This window comes from Vipera berus (genome assembly GCF_964194415.1).
Source record: "Vipera berus genome assembly, chromosome: W".
NCBI lineage: Eukaryota > Metazoa > Chordata > Lepidosauria > Squamata > Viperidae > Vipera > Vipera berus.
The window spans coordinates 57,497,307-57,517,476 of NC_138210.1; the positions used below are offsets into that span (position 1 = coordinate 57,497,307).

Below are 20,170 nucleotides of genomic sequence, written 5' to 3' on the forward strand. Positions count from 1 at the left end.
GCTTTGCATGGGGAGCCCAGATAAGGTTGCAACAATGGGGCTGGTTGGCGTCTTTTGAGCCCTTCCTTCACCGTTCAAATCTTAACAGTGTTTAAACATCCTTGGCTCTTTTAAATTTTTAACTTTCATTTTTCATTTTTATATTTTAATATTTTAATGCACATTGCCCAGACTCCCTCTGTGTGAGAGATGGGTGGTATAAGAATGTGATAGTAATATTGGAAGAATACAAGCAGTCCTCAACTAACAACAATTCCTTTAGTGACTATTCGAAGTTACATCAGCACTGAAAAAAGTGACTTGCAACCATTTTTCACACCTATCCCCTAGTCATGTGATCAAAATTCAGAAGCTTGGTGACTGACTCCCAGTGTCCCAAGCTCACATGATCACCTTTTGTGACCTTCTGACAAGAAGTCAATGGGGAAGCCAGATTCACTTAACAACCATGTGACTAATGACTGCAGTGATTTACTTAGCAACTGTAGCATGAAAGGTAGTAAAGCAGACGGCCTGCAGGCCGGATCCGGCCCGCAAAGTGGTTTCATGTGGCCTGCGAAGCCATCCTGGAAACAGTGAGGGAATTGCCCCCGCTGCCTTGGTCCCGGCCCACACTGGGCCGGGAGCCAATGTACAATTTTGTGGTGGCCATCTATGCTGAAACACATTCAGTCTTAGCTCCACAAGGCCATCTGGAAACAGCGAGGGACCATCCCCTGCTGCGCCAGCCCCGCCTGCTGGGCGCGCGCTGGGGAGCTGTCACCCTTTGTGAGGAATGAAGAAATGCATGATCGCTTGGAAGTGGCTAGCAAATGGCACTCGCGTAGTTCACATATCTGGCTTGATGGGCTCTGGGGGAGGGGTTTCGGCAGGCAGCGGGGCGCTCTCCTCACAGCGCCGAGAGGCTGAGCCGGGCAGCGCTAATCCAAAAAGAAGTGCGCCACCGCCCAGCCTGCCCAGTTTCAGCTGGCAGCAAGGTGCAAACCTGGCGAGCTTCGCACCGCCTGGCTCAGCCTCTCGGCGCTGTGAGGAGAGCACCCCACTGCCTGCCGAAACCAGGCAGGCTGGGGGCTGGGCGGCATCGCGCTTCTTTTTGGATTCGCACTGCCCGGTTCAGCCTCTCGGCGCTGTGAAGAAAGCACTCCACTGCCTGCCGAAATCGGGCAGGCTGGACGGCGTTGTGCTTCTTTTTGGATTTGCACCACCTGGTTCAGCTTCTTGGCACACTGAGGAGAGCGCCCTGGTGCCTGCCGAAATCAGGCAGGCTGGGGGCTGGGCGTCGTCGTGCTTCTTTTCAGTTTCGCGCCGCCTGGCTCAGCCTCTCGGCACTGTGAGGAGAGCGCCCCACTGCCTGCTGAAACCGGGCAGGCTGGAGGCTGGGCGGCATCGCCCTTCTTTTTGGATTTGCACTGCCCACATCAGCCTCTTGGCGCACTGAGGAGAGCACCTTGCTGCCTGCCGAAATCAGGCAGGCTGGGGGCTGGGCAGCGTGGTGCTTCTTTTCAGATTCGTGCCGCCCGGCTCAGCCTCTTGGCGCTGTGAGGAGAGTGCTTTGCTGCCTGCTGAAACCGGGCAGGCTGGGGGCTGGGCGGCATTGCGCAGGTAACGTTGACTCTCATGTTAGTCATGGCATCCTCTCCCCCAGAGCCCACCAAGCCAGATAATGTGAAGTAGGCAAGGGCCATGTACTGGCCATTTCCAGGCGATGGTGCATTTCTTCATTCCTCACGGTGATACTTTCCCAGCTGCATTTCTTGTCTGTTTTTCTGCCTCCCTCAAATATTTTCCCAGCACTCTGTTCTTAGGAAGGAAGGAAGGAAGGAGAAGGAGGGTCTGAGGGAAGTCCTGCCTTAGTGCTGCCCTGCTGCCCTTTCCCCATCACCTTGTCCCCTTCTCCTGGCCTACCCTGGAGGTCTCCCGTCCTATTGCCAAGGAAGCTTTGGATACAAAGCCCAGTCTCCTCCCATGGAGAGGGAATGGGCCTCCCTCTGACTTTGCCCTCGTACCTGGCTAAGGAGAGCAAGCAGAGCAGCAGCAACCTTGAGGAGGAGGTAAGTGCAGCTGGGCTCCCCCTTGGGGAAGTGGGGCTGGGCTTGGTGCCGCGGGTGCTCGAGGGCCGGGCTAGGCGTGTGACCTCTGCTGCCCAGGGCTCCGGGCGGCTCACGCCACCATCCACACACACACACACACACACACACACACCGGCATGGCCTGAGAGGAACAGTGAGGCTCCTCCAGTGGACCATGCCTTGGCACTTGCCCTGGTCCCCACCCCGTTCTGCCAGAGACCCTCAGATCTGTCCCATTCCTGCCCAAGCCCCCACAGGCACACTTGACACCAACAATGTAGAGCTGGCCGTGCCCACCCTGGCTACACCCATCTGGCCCCTAGAAGGCAACTGCAATGCTGATGCGACCCTCAATGAAATTGAGTTTGACATCCCTGTAGTAAAGTGAGGCCAAGTTCACTTAACAACTGTCTTGCTTAGTAACAGAAAATTTGGACTGAATTGTGGTCATGAGTCAAGATCTACCTGTAATTTGGGGTTTCCACGAGCCAGGGTGAAGCAAAAACAAATCCAAGAAAATATAAATCCAGACATACTGTGAAAAAGATTTTATTCTTCAGAACAGAAAGGGCAGATTGCAGAGAAAAATGGAGAGCAGGGACTTTGGTTTTAGAGGGGTATTAATCCCTTGGTGTAAATTCTGAGGTCTGGTTTGTGTACATGCAGGTTTAATGAGACCTTCCTATGCTGGTTTGGGCTGTTCCTGCTTTGCTCCTGAAGTGTGTGAAATCCGGAAAGAAAGATTGCCCTCAGATACGTAGCTCCCTCTCTCCAAGTGGCGTTTTCCTTACCCTGAAGGAATTCCTGTTCCTTGATCTCATTAGTGGGATGCTAGTCTTTACTGGAATTGTATGGTGATCGGCAGATCAGAAAGCTGCTAAAAGTGCTGGGGGCAGATCAGAGGCCTTTTAACTTCCAACAGAGAGATAAATAAGACAGCTAAAATGTATGAGGCACCTCTATCATTCTAGCTTAAGCGATGCCTACAGCACCACGGGAGGAAGACAGAGTGTGAGACTCGCCCGAACGCAGGTAAAAACATGTATTAGTCTCTATCTTGTGGGGACGAGAGTCGCAAAACATAATTACTTCATCCCTCTTATTGCTTCTGTAGGGAGTCAACTGGCTGCCCTGTTTCAGATAATCACATCTCTCCTGGGTAAGGAGGATCTTGCAAGGTTGCGGTGTGAGGAATATTCTTGGCATCCGTTAGATCAAATCACTAGATTTTGCTGGGAGCTAACTCTGACTAGGCCAGGGGTAGCCAACCTCGGCTCTTATGTCTCATGGACTTCAACTCCCAGAATTCCTGAGTCAGCCATGGTGACTCAGGAATTCTGGGAGCTGAAGTCCATGAGTCATAAAAGGTTGCCTACCCCTGGGCTAGGCAGACTCCTCAAGAGGGGAGACACGTCTGAGGCCTTGTTATCTGAGAGCTGAGCCGATTGCTGTCGAGGCAGTGGACAGCCTCTTTGGAGCTGCGAGTTCAGCCACTTGTCTTCTGGATTCATAGCCCTCCTGGATGGGTACGGCCTCCCGGGAGTTGCCAAGTGGCTGAGTCCAAGTAGCAATTAATCCCTCCAAAATGGACGATTCCCTGCAAGGGTTAAGACGGTGCAAAATAGGTATTTGCTTTTCATCCAGAGGTTTACTGCCTCGGGGGGGGGGGGGGGAGAAAAAAAAAGGCGTCTCTCGAGACAGCGCGCAACCCCAGGTTGCTCTTCTCGACCCGCCCCGGAAAAACAAACCATCGGAACGTGCCCCTTTTTTTGCCTTAAAACAAAACAAGAAGAAGAAGAAAAAAAAACTACCATCCCCAGGCTGCTTAGCGCTGCCGGAAGCGAAGCCTTCTCTAGCTAATCCCAGCTCGCTTTAAACTTTTGCTTGGAGGTGTGAAGAAACAAAAGAATCTCGGTTGGAGCCCAATCGGAGGCTTAGGAGGCGGAGCAACGCGAATAGCGAAACCAATAGGAAAGGGTCCTGTCCTGCGATGGCGGAGACGGTAAATAGGAGCAAGGCGGGAAGGGACGGAACAATTGGGGGAAGCGGGATGGAATTTTGGCCTCTGGGTCACGCCCTCTGGTGTTTCCCGCCCCTTCCCAACAGGTAGGTTCCTGCTCCAGCAGCGACTCGGAGCCAGAAGAGGCCCCCAGGAAGCCCTTTCGCAAGCGACGCCGCCTTATCGCCAACATCCCCGCCGTCCCGATCTATTCAAACAAGGTGTGTGCGGACGGGGTGACTTTTTAAGGCAGGGGTCTTCAAACTTGGCCCTTTTATGACTTGTGGACTTCAATTCCCAGAATTCCTCAGCCAGCTTGTCTGGCTGAGGAATTCTGGGAGTTGAAGTCCACAAGTCATAAAAGGGCCAAGTTTGAAGACCCCTGTTTTAAGGGGTTGTGTTGTTAGTTGCGAAGTCGTGTCCGACCCATCGCGACCCTATGGACAATGTTCCTCCAGGCTTTCCTGTCCTCTACCATCTTCTGGAGTCCATCTAAGCTCACGCCTACTGCTTCAGTGACTCCATCCAGCCACCTCATTCTCTGTCGTCCCCTTCTTCTATTGCCCTCAATCTTTCCCAGCATTAGGCTCTTCTCCAGTGAGTCCTTCCTTCTCATTAGGTGGCCAAAGGATTTGAGTTTTAGCTTCAGGATCTGGCCTTCTGAAGAGCAGTCAGGGTTGATCTCCTCTAGGACTGACCGGTTTGATCGCCTTGCAGTCCAAGGGACTCGCAGGAGTCTTCTCCAGCACCATAGTTCAAAGGCCTCAATTCTTTGGCGCTCAGCCTTTCTTATGGTCCAGGGGTGTGTGACGTCATTTCTTGCCTCTCGACCCCCCCCCAAGTTCGCGTTGGTTTCTCCTGCCCGATCCCCAGATCGCCACCTCTTTTTTTTCCCCGGATGACTTGATTTGGTGCCCATGATACAGTGCTTTTTTTTTTGTAAAAGAAAAAGGTGCCGGAACTCACACATGTCATACAACCCGCCTTGCCTACCCTACAAGGTTCCATCCAAAAAAAAGGTGCCGGAACTCCGTTCTGAGCGTTCCACGAGAAAAAAAAAAGCCCTGCCAAGATGGATACACATTTTGATGGTGACCGCTGTTATCTGTATTAGGGCTTTTTTTTCCCTCATAGAACGCTCAGAACGGAGTTCCGGCACCTTTTTTTGAATGGAACCTTGTAGGGTAGGCAAGGCGGGTTGTATGACATGTGTGAGTTCCGGCACCTTTTTCTTTTACAAAAAAAGCACTGTGTGTTAGTCTTCACTTTTGTTTATTACGTGACGTTTTCTTGCCCATTTGACGCTAGTTAGAGGTTTACGTGATGTGTTTTTATTGCAGAGCTCTTTGGGCTAAAGGCTATAATAAAAGTTTGGGTTTGATTCACGCTTAGCTTAATGTTCAGTGTCACCGCGTTTCCACTTCCATCGTCTTCAGTTGTAGTGGAGAAATGGGATTAGTTAAGTGTCAGAATCCAGTTATATCACATTCATAAATGTATGTTTAAAACATTATTCCCCCCCCATGGATGCTGCCATCTCCCGAGGAAGGGGGAGCGCATGTGGATTCAGCCTGCCTTAGGTTATTTCAAAGACCAAGGGAAATCTTTTGAACTAGGGCAGGGGTAGGCAAGCTCGGCTCTTTTATGACTCATGGACTTCAACTCTCAGAATTCCTGAGCCAGGCTGGCTCAGGAATTCTGGGAGTTGAAATCCATGAGTCAAAAGAGCCGAGGTTGCCTACCCCTGAACTAGGGGAACAAAAGGGAGGGTCAGAGAAGAAGGCATCTGGCCTGTGTCTCCAGGAAGAAGGCAATAACCATAAAGATTTGAAGTTCCTATTTTCCCACGAAAGGGATGACATGAAGTAAAAGGATGGGGGGCTGACCAAATGTGGTTGAGGGAAGGGGGGGTTGAACCGGGAACCCTTTATAAAGTTTCAATTTGTAAAGCAATACTAAGTCCTGTCTTGTATTTCCACAACCAAGTATGTCCTAGTAAAAATTCCTTTTGGACTAGAACTGACTCCCAAGAGTTTTTGTTTTCCTAGGATGTGGATTGGGGTGGGTCCTGACATTAAGTTAAATTATCCCCTTCTCAAACCCGGTTTTTCAGGGAGAGAGAAAATTGTCAGGTCAACCCTAAAACGTTCAATTGCAAAACATGTGATTAGGAACTGCTGGGAAACAAGGCCATAGGGAGGTAATTAACATATCAATAATAATTCTCATTCAAAGAACACAGACTTTGTGTAACTTAGTGAACTGTTGTTTTTGTTGTGCCACCCTCACTACCTCAGCGTCTTTATCACAAGTACATTTCCAGTTAAATTACTGTATGCTGCTGCTGTATCCAAATGGATACCCAATCAATTTTTCTGCTGCAATATATGTATTATAATGAATATAAATCTGTATAATGGGGTTGAGAACGAGTTTGGTGCAGTGGTTTAAAGGCATTGGCATTGGACTAGAAATGTCTAGTCCTGGTTGAGGCATGAAAGTAGGTAATGATTTTGGGCTAACAGTCTCGGCCCTAGGAAACAAGTAAAGACAGGCCACTATTGAAAATCTTGCCAAAAAAAATCTCTACAGGGATGTGTTCAGGAAGTCACAGATGGTCAACACTAAGACATGGATGTTTATATCTAAAAATGAGATTACAGAAATTAGTCTCTGCTGCTTCTTGTTTAGTATGGAAGGATGTGCCTGATCTCCATTATTAAATAATTCAATGGAAAGGTTTTTAATGCACTGTAATTAATGTTGCCCTCAAAGCTATCTTGGTTACCTTCAATTATTGTCAAGTTTGCTCCTTACTGTCACCAGTACCCTTCGTTGAAGAGAAGCAAAGAACCATAGCATCGCACTTTTACTGTGATTGAGCATTCATTTAGATCAGGGGTGTCAAACTGCCAGCCCGTTGGCCGGATGCGTCATCTGGAAGCTGCGCCCACCCCATTGCCGGCAATGGCAAAACCGTCCCGATACGTTGCGCGACGTCACGTGACGTCGCGAGTTTGACATGTCTGATCTAGATATACTAGTACCATATCACTGACTCCTACATATTGAGTGACTAATTCCTGTTTCTCTTTGTAGTAACCTGATAAATTCCCCCCCATACTTCTTTTGTTTCTTATCTGCAGGTTCAGAGCAGCCTACAATTGTTGCAAAATCCTCTGAAGCTTCCTGAACAAGTTGAAGAGCTTTGTAGTAAGCCCCTGGTCCTTAGCTCATCAGAAGAGGAGGAAGAGAAAGAGAAAGAGCAAACACTTGTAAAGCAAGTGAAGCAAAAACCAAAGTTTCAGTTCTCTTGTCTGCTGCCTGACTTTCCAGAAAAGCTGAATTTAAACCATGACTTTGTCTGTTCTCCTTTTGGCAGATGTGAAGATCTTTCATTTTCACCTTCACCTCCACCTTCTCCACCGCAGCAAAAGAAGCGTCGTGTAAAAGCCCAGTAAGAAATTGATATTTCTGGAAATGAGGTGGGGCTACAGTAGGTTGATAATAGCAGAGGAACAAAATCTTTAGGGAGGATTGGGATCTCGGGTACAATTGATTTAAATTGGAGGTTTCTTTCCCTAGGTTGTTCCAGCTAAACAGGAGCCGTCATACCAGTTTGAGATAACATGCCATGATGCTTCAGATAGCTCAGCATAGGAAGAAAGAAACCTTGGCTCTTTTATGACTCGTGGACTTCAACTCCCAGAATTCCTGAGCCAGCATGGCTCAGCTTGGAAACCTCTCCCTTTCCCCTCAGCATGGCTGGCTCAGGAATTCTGGGAGTTGAAGTCCACGAGTCATAAAAGAGCCAAGGTTGCCTACCCCTTGGGCTAGGTCAGAGGTAGGCAACCTCGGCTCTTTTATGACTCGTGGACTTCAACTCCCAGAATTCCTGAGCCAGCATGGCTCAGCTTGTAAACCTCTCCCTTTCCCCTCAGCATGGCTGGCTCAGGAATTCTGGGAGTTGAAGTCCACGAGTTATAAAAGAGCCAAGGTTGCCTACCCCTTCATCTAGTTCATGGCATCCCAAGGCAAAACCCAGCGTATGGATTTCTCACTCAGGTTTGCTCTTGCTTTCTCAGCAGAATCTTCGATCAGAGTCTCAGAAATTTGACCATCTCCCTCTCAGCTGCTAAGAAGAGCCTGCAAGAGCAAGGGTCAGGATGTGATGAGGATGACGTGATTCTGGTTGATGTGTTTGAGCCCCAGGAGTTGATGCTGAAAGTCCGATGCCGAGCTGATCTTTACAGAGTCTGCATTCAAACGGTGTGATGCTTTGGTATTTGATCACCTTATCCCTGTTCACTTCCCATTGCTGTCCTCACGTGGGCTTTCCTTTTCTCTTTTTCTTTTCCCCGCGCATTTCTAGGACTCAGTCCTAACATCTGCAATGGAGACTTCTTTTTCTGAGCTTCAGTGCAGAGGCAGCCAGCCCTCTTGGGCTTTTGAATCTTATTTTTCGCTATTAGATATTCCCCAAGTAATAGGGGGAGTTTCATGTATAATCCTGCATAAATCCATCATTTTATGTGGATTCCAACAACCACACTATTAATTTACCTGATATATTTACATCCTGTAACAATGTAACAAAAGATATACATACATACATACATACATACATACATACATACGTGTGTGTGTGTGTGTGTGTGTGTGTGTAAATTTTAAATTGCTAACAAAGAATTAAGGGAGACTGATATGCATTTCAAACTTATTAGTTTTCATCAGTCAGCCATACCCTTCTGAGATTCAAACCTGGGCTGATTGCACATTAGGCTGACTGATGAAAACTAATAAGTTTGAAATGCATATCAGTCTCCCTTAATTCTTTGTTAGCAATTTAAAATTTACCCAAATATGAGCTGTCACCGGTGTGACTACTGCCTGTCGATGGCCTTCAGGTTAGGCTGACACAGGAAATAAAGATTTGTCCCATGTTTGGGGCCTAGCAAGGTAATCTAAAATAGTTAACAAGCATTTGATACATCTATCTATCTATCTATCTATCTATCTATCTATCTATCTATCTATCTATCTATCTATCTATCTATCTATTAAAAGAGAATGTGGGCTTAGGAGGATTCAAAACAGCATTGGTAAAAAAAACATGCCCTTTTCAGAGGCTGAATACTACTACTGAATTCACATGCCACACTAAATCAGGAGTTTAATTAAACTTGCAATTCCTGAAATCTTTTTATAGCCTCTTGAAGTTTTTTTTTGTTCGTTAAAAACTGAAGACCTGACTTCAGTGGAATAAAATTCTGAATTCACATACTTCTGAATTCACATGCCACACTAAATCAGGAGTTTAATTAAACTTGCAATTCCTGAAATCTTTTTATAGCCTCTTGAAGTTTTTTTTTTGTTCGTTAAAAACTGAAGACCTGACTTCAGTGGAATAAAATTGACATGAATTGCAATTTTAAAAGCTTCTCAAATTCAGCCACAACATTCGGTCTGCTTTGCTTATATAGCCACATCTACATACTTCTAAAATTCTCCTACCTGTAACCTTTAGCCATGCAAATGATGGGCAACAATTTTTGAACTGGGAAGTATGTCACTGAGGAGGATCTGGACATCCATCTGAGGATCCTAGTATATCCTATTCTCTTCCCCAGCTACTTTTAATTTATTATTGCTTTTAAAACAACAGAACAAGACAAAGGGAACTAAACAAAGATAATACATTATCAAACAAAATGCATATCAAATGCTTTAAAAGAACAATTGAAAAAAGGAAACAAAAGTATAATATGTTGTTATAAGAGTAAACAGTTTGAATTCTATATATTTAATACAAATATTATGTAAATATGTATGCAATTATTTCTTAATGCGCTTATATGAGTATCATGCTTTCTTAACCTACTTATTTTGTATAAATGAGTCACATATTTCATTACACTTGTCCACACTAAATCTATGTCTATAGGCAACTTTCTCATAAAGGGCAAGGGTAATCGGGTCTTTGATCCACTGAGTCAATGGGGCCATATATTTATTGTCCAAATGCTGCAATATCAGCCTTTTAGCCATTAAGGGCACAGAGAATCCATTTACCTCGTCTTCTTACACAGCTATTTACTTCCCATTTTGTAGACAGAGCCTCTTCAGCGTGTGGTTGAGCACATGTCACAGATACTAAATGTTCATCCGAACAGAATCCTCCTCCTCCATCGAGATTGTGAACTTGCGACTGATGCTACTCCTGCTAAGTTGGACCTTGGCGTTGCTGACATCATTGGTGAATACTTTAGGGCAGGGGTCCTCAACCTTTGGGGCATCAGTTCCGTGGAGAGAGGTTTTTCCGCAGACCGGAGGGTGTGTGGTTTTGTGTGCTGCCTGCATCTTGCGGATGGGGCTGTGCTTGTTTGTGCGGACCGGTTGCCGGCATGCTGCGGCCCGGTACTGGTCCACAGACCAGAGGTTGAGGACCCCTGCCTTAGGGATTTCTTTTTTTTTTAACTTCAGATTGTCATTGCTTCCAATCTCATTGACTACCGTATATACTTGAGTATAAGCCGACTCGAGTATAAGCCGAGACCCCCATTTTCACCCCCAAAAACTGGAAAAAGTTCGTGACTCGAGTATAAGCCGATCCGCCGTTCTGCAAGCCTCCGCCGCCAGCAGAGGCTCGATCCGCCATTTTGCAAGCCTGAATACACAGGAATACCCTGTGTGGCCGCGGCTCTCGGGGAAGCCCTGGCTGTCCGCTTCCTCGTTCCACGCTGCCATTCGGGGCCCGCGCGTTCCCTGGGCAAATCGCGGCGCCCAGCAGGCGAGGAAACACGCCCGCTCCAGTCGCCCCCCCTTCCCTCAGGAGACGCGAAGCAAGTGACCGCCCGGAACTTACCGAGGACTTGCGCGCGGCCGAGGCTTCGGTGCTTCCAGGATCGCGCGCACCTCTCCCAAGCCGCCGCCGTCCGGAGACCTGCCGAAGTTTGGGGAGATTTGGGGAGGTGCGCGCGCACCTCCCCAAACCTCCCCAAACGTCAGCAGGTCTCCGGATCTCCGTGCCTTGCCTGCCTGCTTCTTTCGCTCACCCGTGCTTTCTCTCCCCATCGCTCACCCGTGCTTTCCCCCCCCATCGCTCACCCGTGCTTTCCCCCCCCATCGCTCACCCGTGCTTTCCCCCCCCATCGCTCACCCGTGCTTTCCCCCCCCATCGCTCACCCGTGCTTTCCCCCCCCATCGCTCACCCGTGCTTTCTCTCCCCATCGCTCACCCGTGCTTTCCCCCCCCATCGCTCACCCGTGCTTTCTCTCCCCATCGCTCACCCGTGCCGCCCCGAAAATGCCGCTGCCGCTCGCCCGCTTGCTCGCTTCCTCGCCCGGGGACCAGCACCAGCCAGCCAGCCCGCCGGCGAGAAGCCCGGCCCGGAGGTGAGGGGAGGGAGCGGAGTCGCTCACCCGTGCTTTCCCCCCCCCATCGCTCACCCGTGCTTTCTCTCCCCATCGCTCACCCGTGCTTTCCCCCCCCATCGCTCACCCGTGCTTTCTCTCCCCATCGCTCACCCGTGCCGCCCCGAAAATGCCGCTGCCGCTCGCCCGCTTGCTCGCTTCCTCGCCCGGGGACCAGCACCAGCCAGCCAGCCCGCCGGCGAGAAGCCCGGCCCGGAGGTGAGGGGAGGGAGCGGAGTCGCTCACCCGTGCTTTCCCCCCCCCCCATCGCTCACCCGTGCTTTCTCTCCCCATCAAAGATTCTTGGAAGTAATGGTTGGAAAAGTTTGCAAGTCTTTGGGAAAGTTCAAGAAGTGAAAGGAATACCCTCCTCTTGAAAGACCAGATAAGGCAGACAGGGAGATGAAGAGTTCAACCGAGTTTCCTCTTTTGTTCAGGCATCTGCACCCGCTGCTTTTAAACTCGCCTGGCGCTGCAACGGCACCCGTTTTCCCCGGCGAGTTTTCCCTACCTGGCCCCTGCAGAATCGCGGCGGCGCCCCCGGAGAAGCCTACCCCGAGGCTGCGGCCGATTTTTCCTTCTCCTAGACTCTGCCGCCCAGAGCGTTGTTTCTCCCCCTCGTGCGTGCATGGGATGAGGCGAGAAACCAACAGCCTGCGTCCGTCTCTCTTTATGTATATTTCTGTATATATCTTATCTCGGGATCTAGACCTTTCGAAGGAGAAGGGGCGGCTGGAGTTCGTGAGTTGCTGTGGGACCCAAGGGTTGGGGGAAGAGAGATGGGAGGGAAAAGGGGAGAAACCTGCCGCTGGCTAGTTCTTTGTCTGATCGGGGAGCCTGAACAAAAGAGGAAACTCGGTTGAACTCTTCATCTCCCTGTCTGCCTTATCTGGCTTTTTGAAACGCACCACCGGCTGCTCCGTCCAGAAGCCCAGATTCGGGAGGGCTGCTTGGCTTCCACTTGAGCCCATCTATGTCCGCGGGCCCCCCCCCACTACCCCTAGACCTCCGCCGCCGGCGGAGGCTGGATCCGCGCTCCGCAGCGGCAGGGCGCGGATCCAGCAGAAAGAAGCAGGCAGGCAAGGCACGGAGATCCGGAGACCTGCTGATGATTGGGGAGGTTTGGGCACCTCCCCAAACCTCGGCAGGTCTTCGGATCTCCGTGCCTTGCCTGCCTGCTTCTTTCTGCTGGATCCGCGCCCTGCCGCCGGCAGAGGCTTGCGGAGCGCGGATCCAGTGTGGGGGGGGGGGGAAGCCCTTTAGCAGGATTTGCCTGCATGCCGGCGGAGGCTGGATCCGTGCTCCACAAGCCTCTGCCGGCGGCAGGGCGCGGATCCAGCAGAAAGAAGCAGGCAGGCAAGGCACGGAGATCCGAAGACCTGCCGAGGTTTGGGGAGGTGCCCAAACCTCCCCAATCATCAGCAGGTCTCCGGATCTCCGTGCCTTGCCTGCCTGCTTCTTTCTGCTGGATCCGCGCCCTGCCGCTGCGGAGCGCGGATCCAGCCTCCGCCGGCGGCGGAGGTCTAGGGGTAGTGGGGGGGGGCCCGCGGACATAGATGGGCTCAAGTGGAAGCCAAGCAGCCCTCCCGAATCTGGGCTTCTGGACGGAGCAGCCGGTGGTGCGTTTCAAAAAGCCAGATAAGGCAGACAGGGAGATGAAGAGTTCAACCGAGTTTCCTCTTTTGTTCAGGCTCCCCGATCAGACAAAGAACTAGCCAGCGGCAGGTTTCTCCCCTTTTCCCTCCCATCTCTCTTCCCCCAACCCTTGGGTCCCACAGCAACTCACGAACTCCAGCCGCCCCTTCTCCTTCGAAAGGTCTAGATCCCGAGATAAGATATATACAGAAATATACATAAAGAGAGACGGACGCAGGCTGTTGGTTTCTCGCCTCATCCCATGCACGCATGAGGGGGAGAAACAACGCTCTGGGCGGCAGAGTCTAGGAGAAGGAAAAATCGGCCGCAGCCTCGGGGTAGGCTTCTCCGGGGGCGCCGCCGCGATTCTGCAGGGGCCAGGTAGGGAAAACTCGCCGGGGGAAACGGGTGCCGTTGCAGCGCCAGGCGAGTTTAAAAGCAGCGGGTGCAGATGCCTGAACAAAAGAGGAAACTCGGTTGAACTCTTCATCTCCCTGTCTGCCTTATCTGGTCTTTCAAGAGGAGGGTATTCCTTTCACTTCTTGAACTTTCCCAAAGACTTGCAAACTTTTCCAACCATTACTTCCAAGAATCTTTGATGGGGAGAGAAAGCACGGGTGAGCGATGGGGGGGGGGAAAGCACGGGTGAGCGACTCCGCTCCCTCCCCTCACCTCCGGGCCGGGCTTCTCGCCGGCGGGCTGGCTGGCTGGTGCTGGTCCCCGGGCGAGGAAGCGAGCAAGCGGGCGAGCGGCAGCGGCATTTTCGGGGCGGCACGGGTGAGCGATGGGGAGAGAAAGCACGGGTGAGCGATGGGGGGGGAAAGCACGGGTGAGCGATGGGGAGAGAAAGCACGGGTGAGCGATGGGGGGGGGAAAGCACGGGTGAGCGACTCCGCTCCCTCCCCTCACCTCCGGGCCGGGCTTCTCGCCGGCGGGCTGGCTGGCTGGTGCTGGTCCCCGGGCGAGGAAGCGAGCAAGCGGGCGAGCGGCAGCGGCATTTTCGGGGCGGCACGGGTGAGCGATGGGGAGAGAAAGCACGGGTGAGCGATGGGGGGGGAAAGCACGGGTGAGCGATGGGGAGAGAAAGCACGGGTGAGCGATGGGGGGGGAAAGCACGGGTGAGCGATGGGGGGGAAAGCACGGGTGAGCGATGGGGGGGGGAAAGCGGCAGCGGCATTTTCGGGGGCAGCGGGTGAGCGATGGGGGGGGGGAAAGCGGCAGCGGCATTTTCGGGGGCAGCGGGTGAGCGATGGGGGGGGAAAGCGGCAGCGGCATTTTCGGGGGCAGCGGGTGAGCGATGGGGGGGGGAAAGCGGCAGCGGCGGTTGTTGGGGGCGCAGCAGGCGAGGCAGCTTCTCTCAGCAGCCTGTTCCGAACGAACGGACAGTTCTTTTTTTTTGTTGACTGGAGTATAAGCCGAAGTGGAGTTTTTCAGCCCAAAAAGTGGGCTGAAAAATTCGGCTTATACTCAAGTATATACGGTATTTTAAATTCCTCAGAACTGTTGCCTCCCAAATGAATTGAACTTTTGTACAGTCCAGTATCTTACAGCAGTTTTCTTGTGTTCTCCCTACTATATTGCCTAAGCCTGTTTTTTCCCCCCAAAATTAGAACCACTGCAGGGTTTGGGACATAACTAAATTCCCTATTCAGCCACATTCATATTTTGCTGTTTTGAACTCTGGAGAAAAGGTAGAGTAAACATTCTCTGTTGGACAACTTCCAGATTGTATAGTGGAGACCAGTAGCCAACGGACGGATGATTCTGGAACCCTGTTGCTTCGAGTACAAGGAAAAGACAAAAGTTCTGTGAGGGAGATTACAATCCAGAAGGTAAAAGAACTAAGGTATGGCTTATAGGGTTTCTTCTGTGAAGAGGCATCACAGTATAGTAATTACGTTCTCCTTTCTGCAGGGGGAGCCCTTAGAAGTCCTTATGAAGCAATACAGACAAGCTCAAGGTCTAGGCAGATGCAAACTTGTCTTCTATTTTGATGGGCAGCGTTTGGCAGAAACTCTGACCCCTGAACAATTGGGGATGGAATCTGGTGATGTGATTGAAGTGTGGAACTAGCATCCTTGCATCTCCAAAGAATCCATGTCTAGACTTGATTTTTTTTTGTTTTTTGCTACCTACCCACTCTGAATGACTTACCTGCATCCTAGTTTCCCTGATTTAATTTTCACCATGCCTAATATCACAGTGGGAAGTGGCAGTTTAATTTGTGGAAGAAGTAAACATAGGATAAATTTCACTTTGTTCTTGTATGTCCTGTACCCAAATTTGGAATATGCAATAAAATTAAATTTTGTTAATGGTCCTGTTGCTTGCACACAAACTTTGTAGAGGAATAATGATGGATATTAAGAGAACGCTATGTTCTTAATAACTCTACTTCAATAAATATTAATAACACCATCAAACAACAACATCTGCCTGTCCCAGGTTCTTGGGAAGGATTTGATAGGTGGATGAAAATGCCAAATGCAGTCTAAATAGCTGACCGCAACCAACCATAATAATATGAAGACTGCAGAACAGAAGAGAGAGAAATGGAGTACATCCCAAAAGATAAAGACCTGTAAACATAACTAGAACAACAAAAGAAAGCAAAGATATGACTAATAGTAATGGACACCTTGGGTATGATTCCAAAATCAGGAACACTGCTTGAACGCTATCAGTATTAACGAAATCACCAGTCAATTGCAAACAGCAGCTTTACTTGGAACAGCTTAGGTAAAGGTAAAGGTTCCCCCGCACATGCGTGCTAATCATTTCCAACTCTAGGGGCCGGTGCTCATCTCCGTTTCAAAGCTGAAGAGCCAGCGCTTGTCCGAGGACGTCTCCGTGGTCATGTGGCCGGCATGACTAGATGCCAAAGGCGCACGGAACACTGTTACCTTCCCACCGTAGTGGTCCCTATTTTTCTACTTGCATTTTTACGTGCTTTCGAACTGCTAGGTTGGCAGAAGCTGGGACGAGTAAAAGGCGCTTACTCTGTTATGCGGCACTCAGGATTCGACCCACCAAACTGCCGACCATCTGATCGACAAGCTCAGTGTCCTCTAACCCACTGAGCCACCGCGTCCCTTGGAACAGCTTACATCCTGTCAATATTTTAATATTATTACACAACAACATCTGCCTATCCCTTGGGAAGGACTCGATAGGCAGACAAAAATGCCAGATCTGGTCTAAACATCTGGCTGTCTGACAATCATAATATGAAAAACAATCCCAATACTGTATTATATTTTCTTACTTTCCATGGTATTAACATCCTAAGGTTTCCTAAGTAGAGTCACGTCAATTAGAAAATTGTGGACTTCATCTTTGCCAAATTGCTGGGTAGATCTAACTTTGCTGTCTTGGATAAATAGATGCATATCATATTTAGGTGCTCTCTGTTACTTTGAATTTCTCATCATCTCCAAGCATGGTGATTTGGAGTCCAACACAACTGGAGAATATATCAAGTCTCATTGTGTAGAGCTAAAATCCCAGTGACTCCAAGGGTATACACTTGTGTTTTTCTTGACAACACTATGGAAGTGTTTTTACCATAATGTTGGCTTTTTTTTCCAGTTTACTCACTGAATCCCGATATTTGTCAATAGTGCTGATTAGGTGCTGGCCTCCAATAGGTCATGTGGAGAATACCAACTTGGAAGAAAATCTGCTTATGCTCAAAATGTATGCACATAGAAATTGGTATTGTGTTCTTCATTAAAGCAGCTGACATTTTTAAAGACGGGGAAATCATACTTTGCACGTAGATAAGGTTTTAATTTATGAACAGCTTCTAATACCATTGATGTTGAAAAATAACATATTCCAAAATTGTACGTAATCCAAGCCAAAAAACCTTTCCTATTTTTTTTTCTCTTGTGGGACATTCACACTGATGAATAATGGGCTTTTTTTTGTTTACTTAGCAATTTTATTTTTGACTTTTTAATCATAATTTGGAGCACTGTAAACCACAGCGAATACACTAAGAACCCAAACACTTAAAAGAGTTCTGCAGGAATCTCCTTTTGTCTTCATCTGTCCTGGATTCCTTTCTCTTGGGCAAATAAAATGTCCTGGAAGAAATAATTCAGCAGCAAAATGGGTGCTGGAGAGCATTGTTGCTTGTCTTCAAGCAAATTCTAGTTAGATACAAAGCTCTTCATACAGTAAGTTGAAATAGAAATTCATTTATGCCAGCATTTACACTATTGAGCTCATAGGACCTACAATTGGATAAAACAAGATTACAGTCTTACCAATGAAAAAGGACATTGATCCCCTAAAGAATATAGTCTTGTAAATCATTAAATAGATAAATATATCTACAAATAACATGGGAACTGTTGCGACGAACGACCGGTCAGGGTTCCGGCCTCAACTCTTAGAGCCCCGTAGCAGGGGTGAGAATTTAGAGGGACCCTCGCAAGGGTGAACACCTTGAATATGGAAGGATTTTGCCCTTTGCCACCGACCCAGTGTGCCGGACGTTCCAACGGTCACACTTGGGAACTGCGATAGCGCAGGAACAGAACCCTAGGACAAACTGAGGCACCAACACAAGTTTGTTCAAGGTGAGAGAGCACAGAGTGCCCGGGGTGGATGGTGTCGCCCCCCCGAACAGCTTTGCACAGCACTCTTTTATTCAGCAGTTTCATCAGGGAGGGGGAAGTACACTCATGAGGAATTAACATATGTGAGGTCATAGGAGAACATAACTCATTGCATACAACTGCTAATGAAGAGGGCAAAGGTCATCACAGGAAACAATAAAGCATAACTATCGTATACAAATGCTAACAGAGAAGGACAAGGAAGCAATAAAGCATAACTTGAGGCAAGGATAATTACAGGAGACAGGAACCATATACAAATGCTAACAGAGAAGATAAGGGTTATCACAGGAAGGCATAACTTGAGGCAAGGACAGGAAGCCATATCTTGAGGCAAGGGCAATTACATGAGACAAGTCTTGTTAGGAATGTGATTGTAAATGGAGAAGAAAGGGTTTTTATCACCAGAGGCAGGAATGTAGGATTTTGCAACTTTTAATATAGAAGGCAAAAAGGTCTTTGAGAGTCTAGGATAACTACAGGGAACAGTAAATAAAATGTATTTCCTAACTCTACCACAAGCCATACCTCCTCAAGTCAGCTGATGGCAGAAGACTTGTTTTTAGGTTGAGTGGCACAAAAAGGCTAGAGTGGACTAGATTACCTGTGACCCCCTTGGTTTAAGATTCATCATTTCAGAGATATTTCCTTACCCTCAATGCCTTCAACAATGGCAGAGCTTCTAATGTACTTGAAAACTTAAAAATTCAGGGAGATGCTCAGAGAGGTATCTGCCTTGAATGTAGCCCATGTTGAACTGAATTATACAACCAAACAACAACACAGGAAATGTTTTATGATGTTTTGTATTATGTCACAAACTGCTTTTTGATAATTTTTATGTCAAAATGTTTTACAATGCAGTGGTACCTTGGTACGCAACTGCTCATCGAATTTTGTATTCAATACATTTTGACATGAACATTTTATCCCAGGACTCATCGTTTGTTTGGTACTGAGCACACTAGCTAGAATCTGTTGGTGTTGGCTGCCTTTTAACTACATTATTCCTTACAGGAAAAAAATGGTACTCATTGTTTTTGGTACTCATCGCACCTCCCATAACCAATTAACAATGAGTTCCGAGGTACCACTGAGGTTGCCAAGTTTCAGTTCCATGGGAGTTATAGGTCCTGGATTTTGGATGCATACTGTAAGTTAGCTCATTTGAAGTATCTTGGTTCAAAAATTGTTGCCCTGTGATGCAGGGTTTTCCCCAGTGAAAGGTTACAGGAATGAGGGTTTGGATGGATGGATGGATGGAAGGATGGACGGACAGACAGATGATAAGAGACACAATGCTATGGAATGCTTATAGCTTTATCTTGCCTATTTCCATAAATACTCCACTTTTTAACAATTGAATCTTTTTTACCTAACTTGTACATCTAACAGCATCATGTAAATACATCTAGAGAACTTCTCAGTGTATATGGCTTTTAAATAGTTCTGTGACTCCAGCAGGTTAATTGGTAGGTTAATTATGGCATGGGGGCATGGCGGGAGGGCTTGCATATTTTATATTGGCAGAAAGTGCTTTATGGGCCTTAAAGTACCTGTTCTGATGCAATTGCTGAGTGACCAATTGTTAAGTCCAGGACTACAGTACCCATACCCATTTTACAGGTTTTCAATTAGAGCAGGGGTGTCAAACTCAATTTCATTGAGGGCCGCATCAGCATTGCGGTTGCCCTCAGGGGGCTGGGTGGGTGTGGCCTGGGTGGGCGTGGCCTACTGGGTGGGTGTGGCTAAAATGTATGGCCTACTGGGTGGGCGTGGCCAGATCTGAGGGTCTCTGGCAGAAGGAGGGTCTCTGGGCCAGGGCCAAGGCAGTGGGGTCCGTTCCCTCACTGTTTCCAGGATGGCTTCGTGGGCCACATGAAACCACTTTGCGGGCCGGATCTGGCCCCCGGGCCTTGTGTTTGACATGTCTGAATTAGAGCAATATAACTCAGTAAGCTGCCTTTCAAAAAGGGAGAAAGAAATTTGTGATTGTCTACAACACTTTTATAAGAAAGACAATTCACAAGAAATCTGCAATATCTTACTGCAAGAATGGGGCTTTAGACAATGTGTAGCCACCATCTCCAACCTAGCTAATAGCAAGTGATGATAGCTGCATTATGCTTGAGATGTGTTCAAAAAACTAGCTAAACTATAAGCCATGATTAAAAATCATTGTGGCCACGATAGAGCCAAATTGGTTGTATTCATATGACATGTTAAATCACATTAACTATCATGTTTAGTGTTTTCTGGAAACCCAGGTTGGCTACTTTATAATTGTATTATGCAAATGCAGAAAAATGGCTTGAGTAGAAACATCATAGTTAAGCACAGGTAGCTATGAGTTGTATGAGCCCAGCCATTATTTCATAGTATTATATAAGAACATAATGTTAAACCACAATATACAGTAATTTGTTTGGG

At 48.3% G+C, this 20,170-nt stretch overlaps 1 protein-coding gene across 4 annotated transcripts; it reads left to right on the forward strand.

Moving 5' to 3' along the window:
* Positions 1-3,631: 3,631 nt before the first annotated feature.
* LOC308676613 (NFATC2-interacting protein-like) lies at positions 3,632-15,453 on the forward strand. 4 transcript variants are annotated; one of them, XM_081342525.1, is made up of 8 exons: positions 3,632-3,694; positions 3,960-4,071; positions 4,176-4,289; positions 7,215-7,525; positions 8,154-8,337; positions 10,180-10,324; positions 14,841-14,947; positions 15,030-15,453. In XM_081342525.1, the coding sequence occupies exons 2-8, from the start codon at positions 4,060-4,062 to the stop codon at positions 15,186-15,188; spliced, it is 1,032 nt and encodes a 343-aa protein (XP_081198651.1). In that variant the 5' UTR covers positions 3,632-3,694; positions 3,960-4,059; the 3' UTR covers positions 15,189-15,453. The 4 variants fall into 4 exon arrangements, with proteins under 4 accessions (XP_081198651.1, XP_081198652.1, XP_081198653.1 ...); XM_081342527.1 differs by lacking the exon at positions 3,632-3,694 and having other exon boundaries at positions 3,737-4,071; positions 7,215-7,348; positions 7,451-7,525; XM_081342526.1 differs by lacking the exon at positions 3,632-3,694 and having other exon boundaries at positions 3,736-4,071; positions 8,157-8,337.
* The last annotated feature ends 4,717 nt before the right edge of the window (positions 15,454-20,170 follow it).

Excerpts from the sequence above, each read along its gene's own strand:
- LOC308676613 (XM_081342525.1), top strand. Across the intron at positions 10,325-14,840 it reads TGGCGTTGCTGACATCATTG|ATTGTATAGTGGAGACCAGT; the intron begins GTGAATACTTTA and ends GACAACTTCCAG. Across the intron at positions 14,948-15,029 it reads GGGAGATTACAATCCAGAAG|GGGGAGCCCTTAGAAGTCCT; the intron begins GTAAAAGAACTA and ends TCCTTTCTGCAG.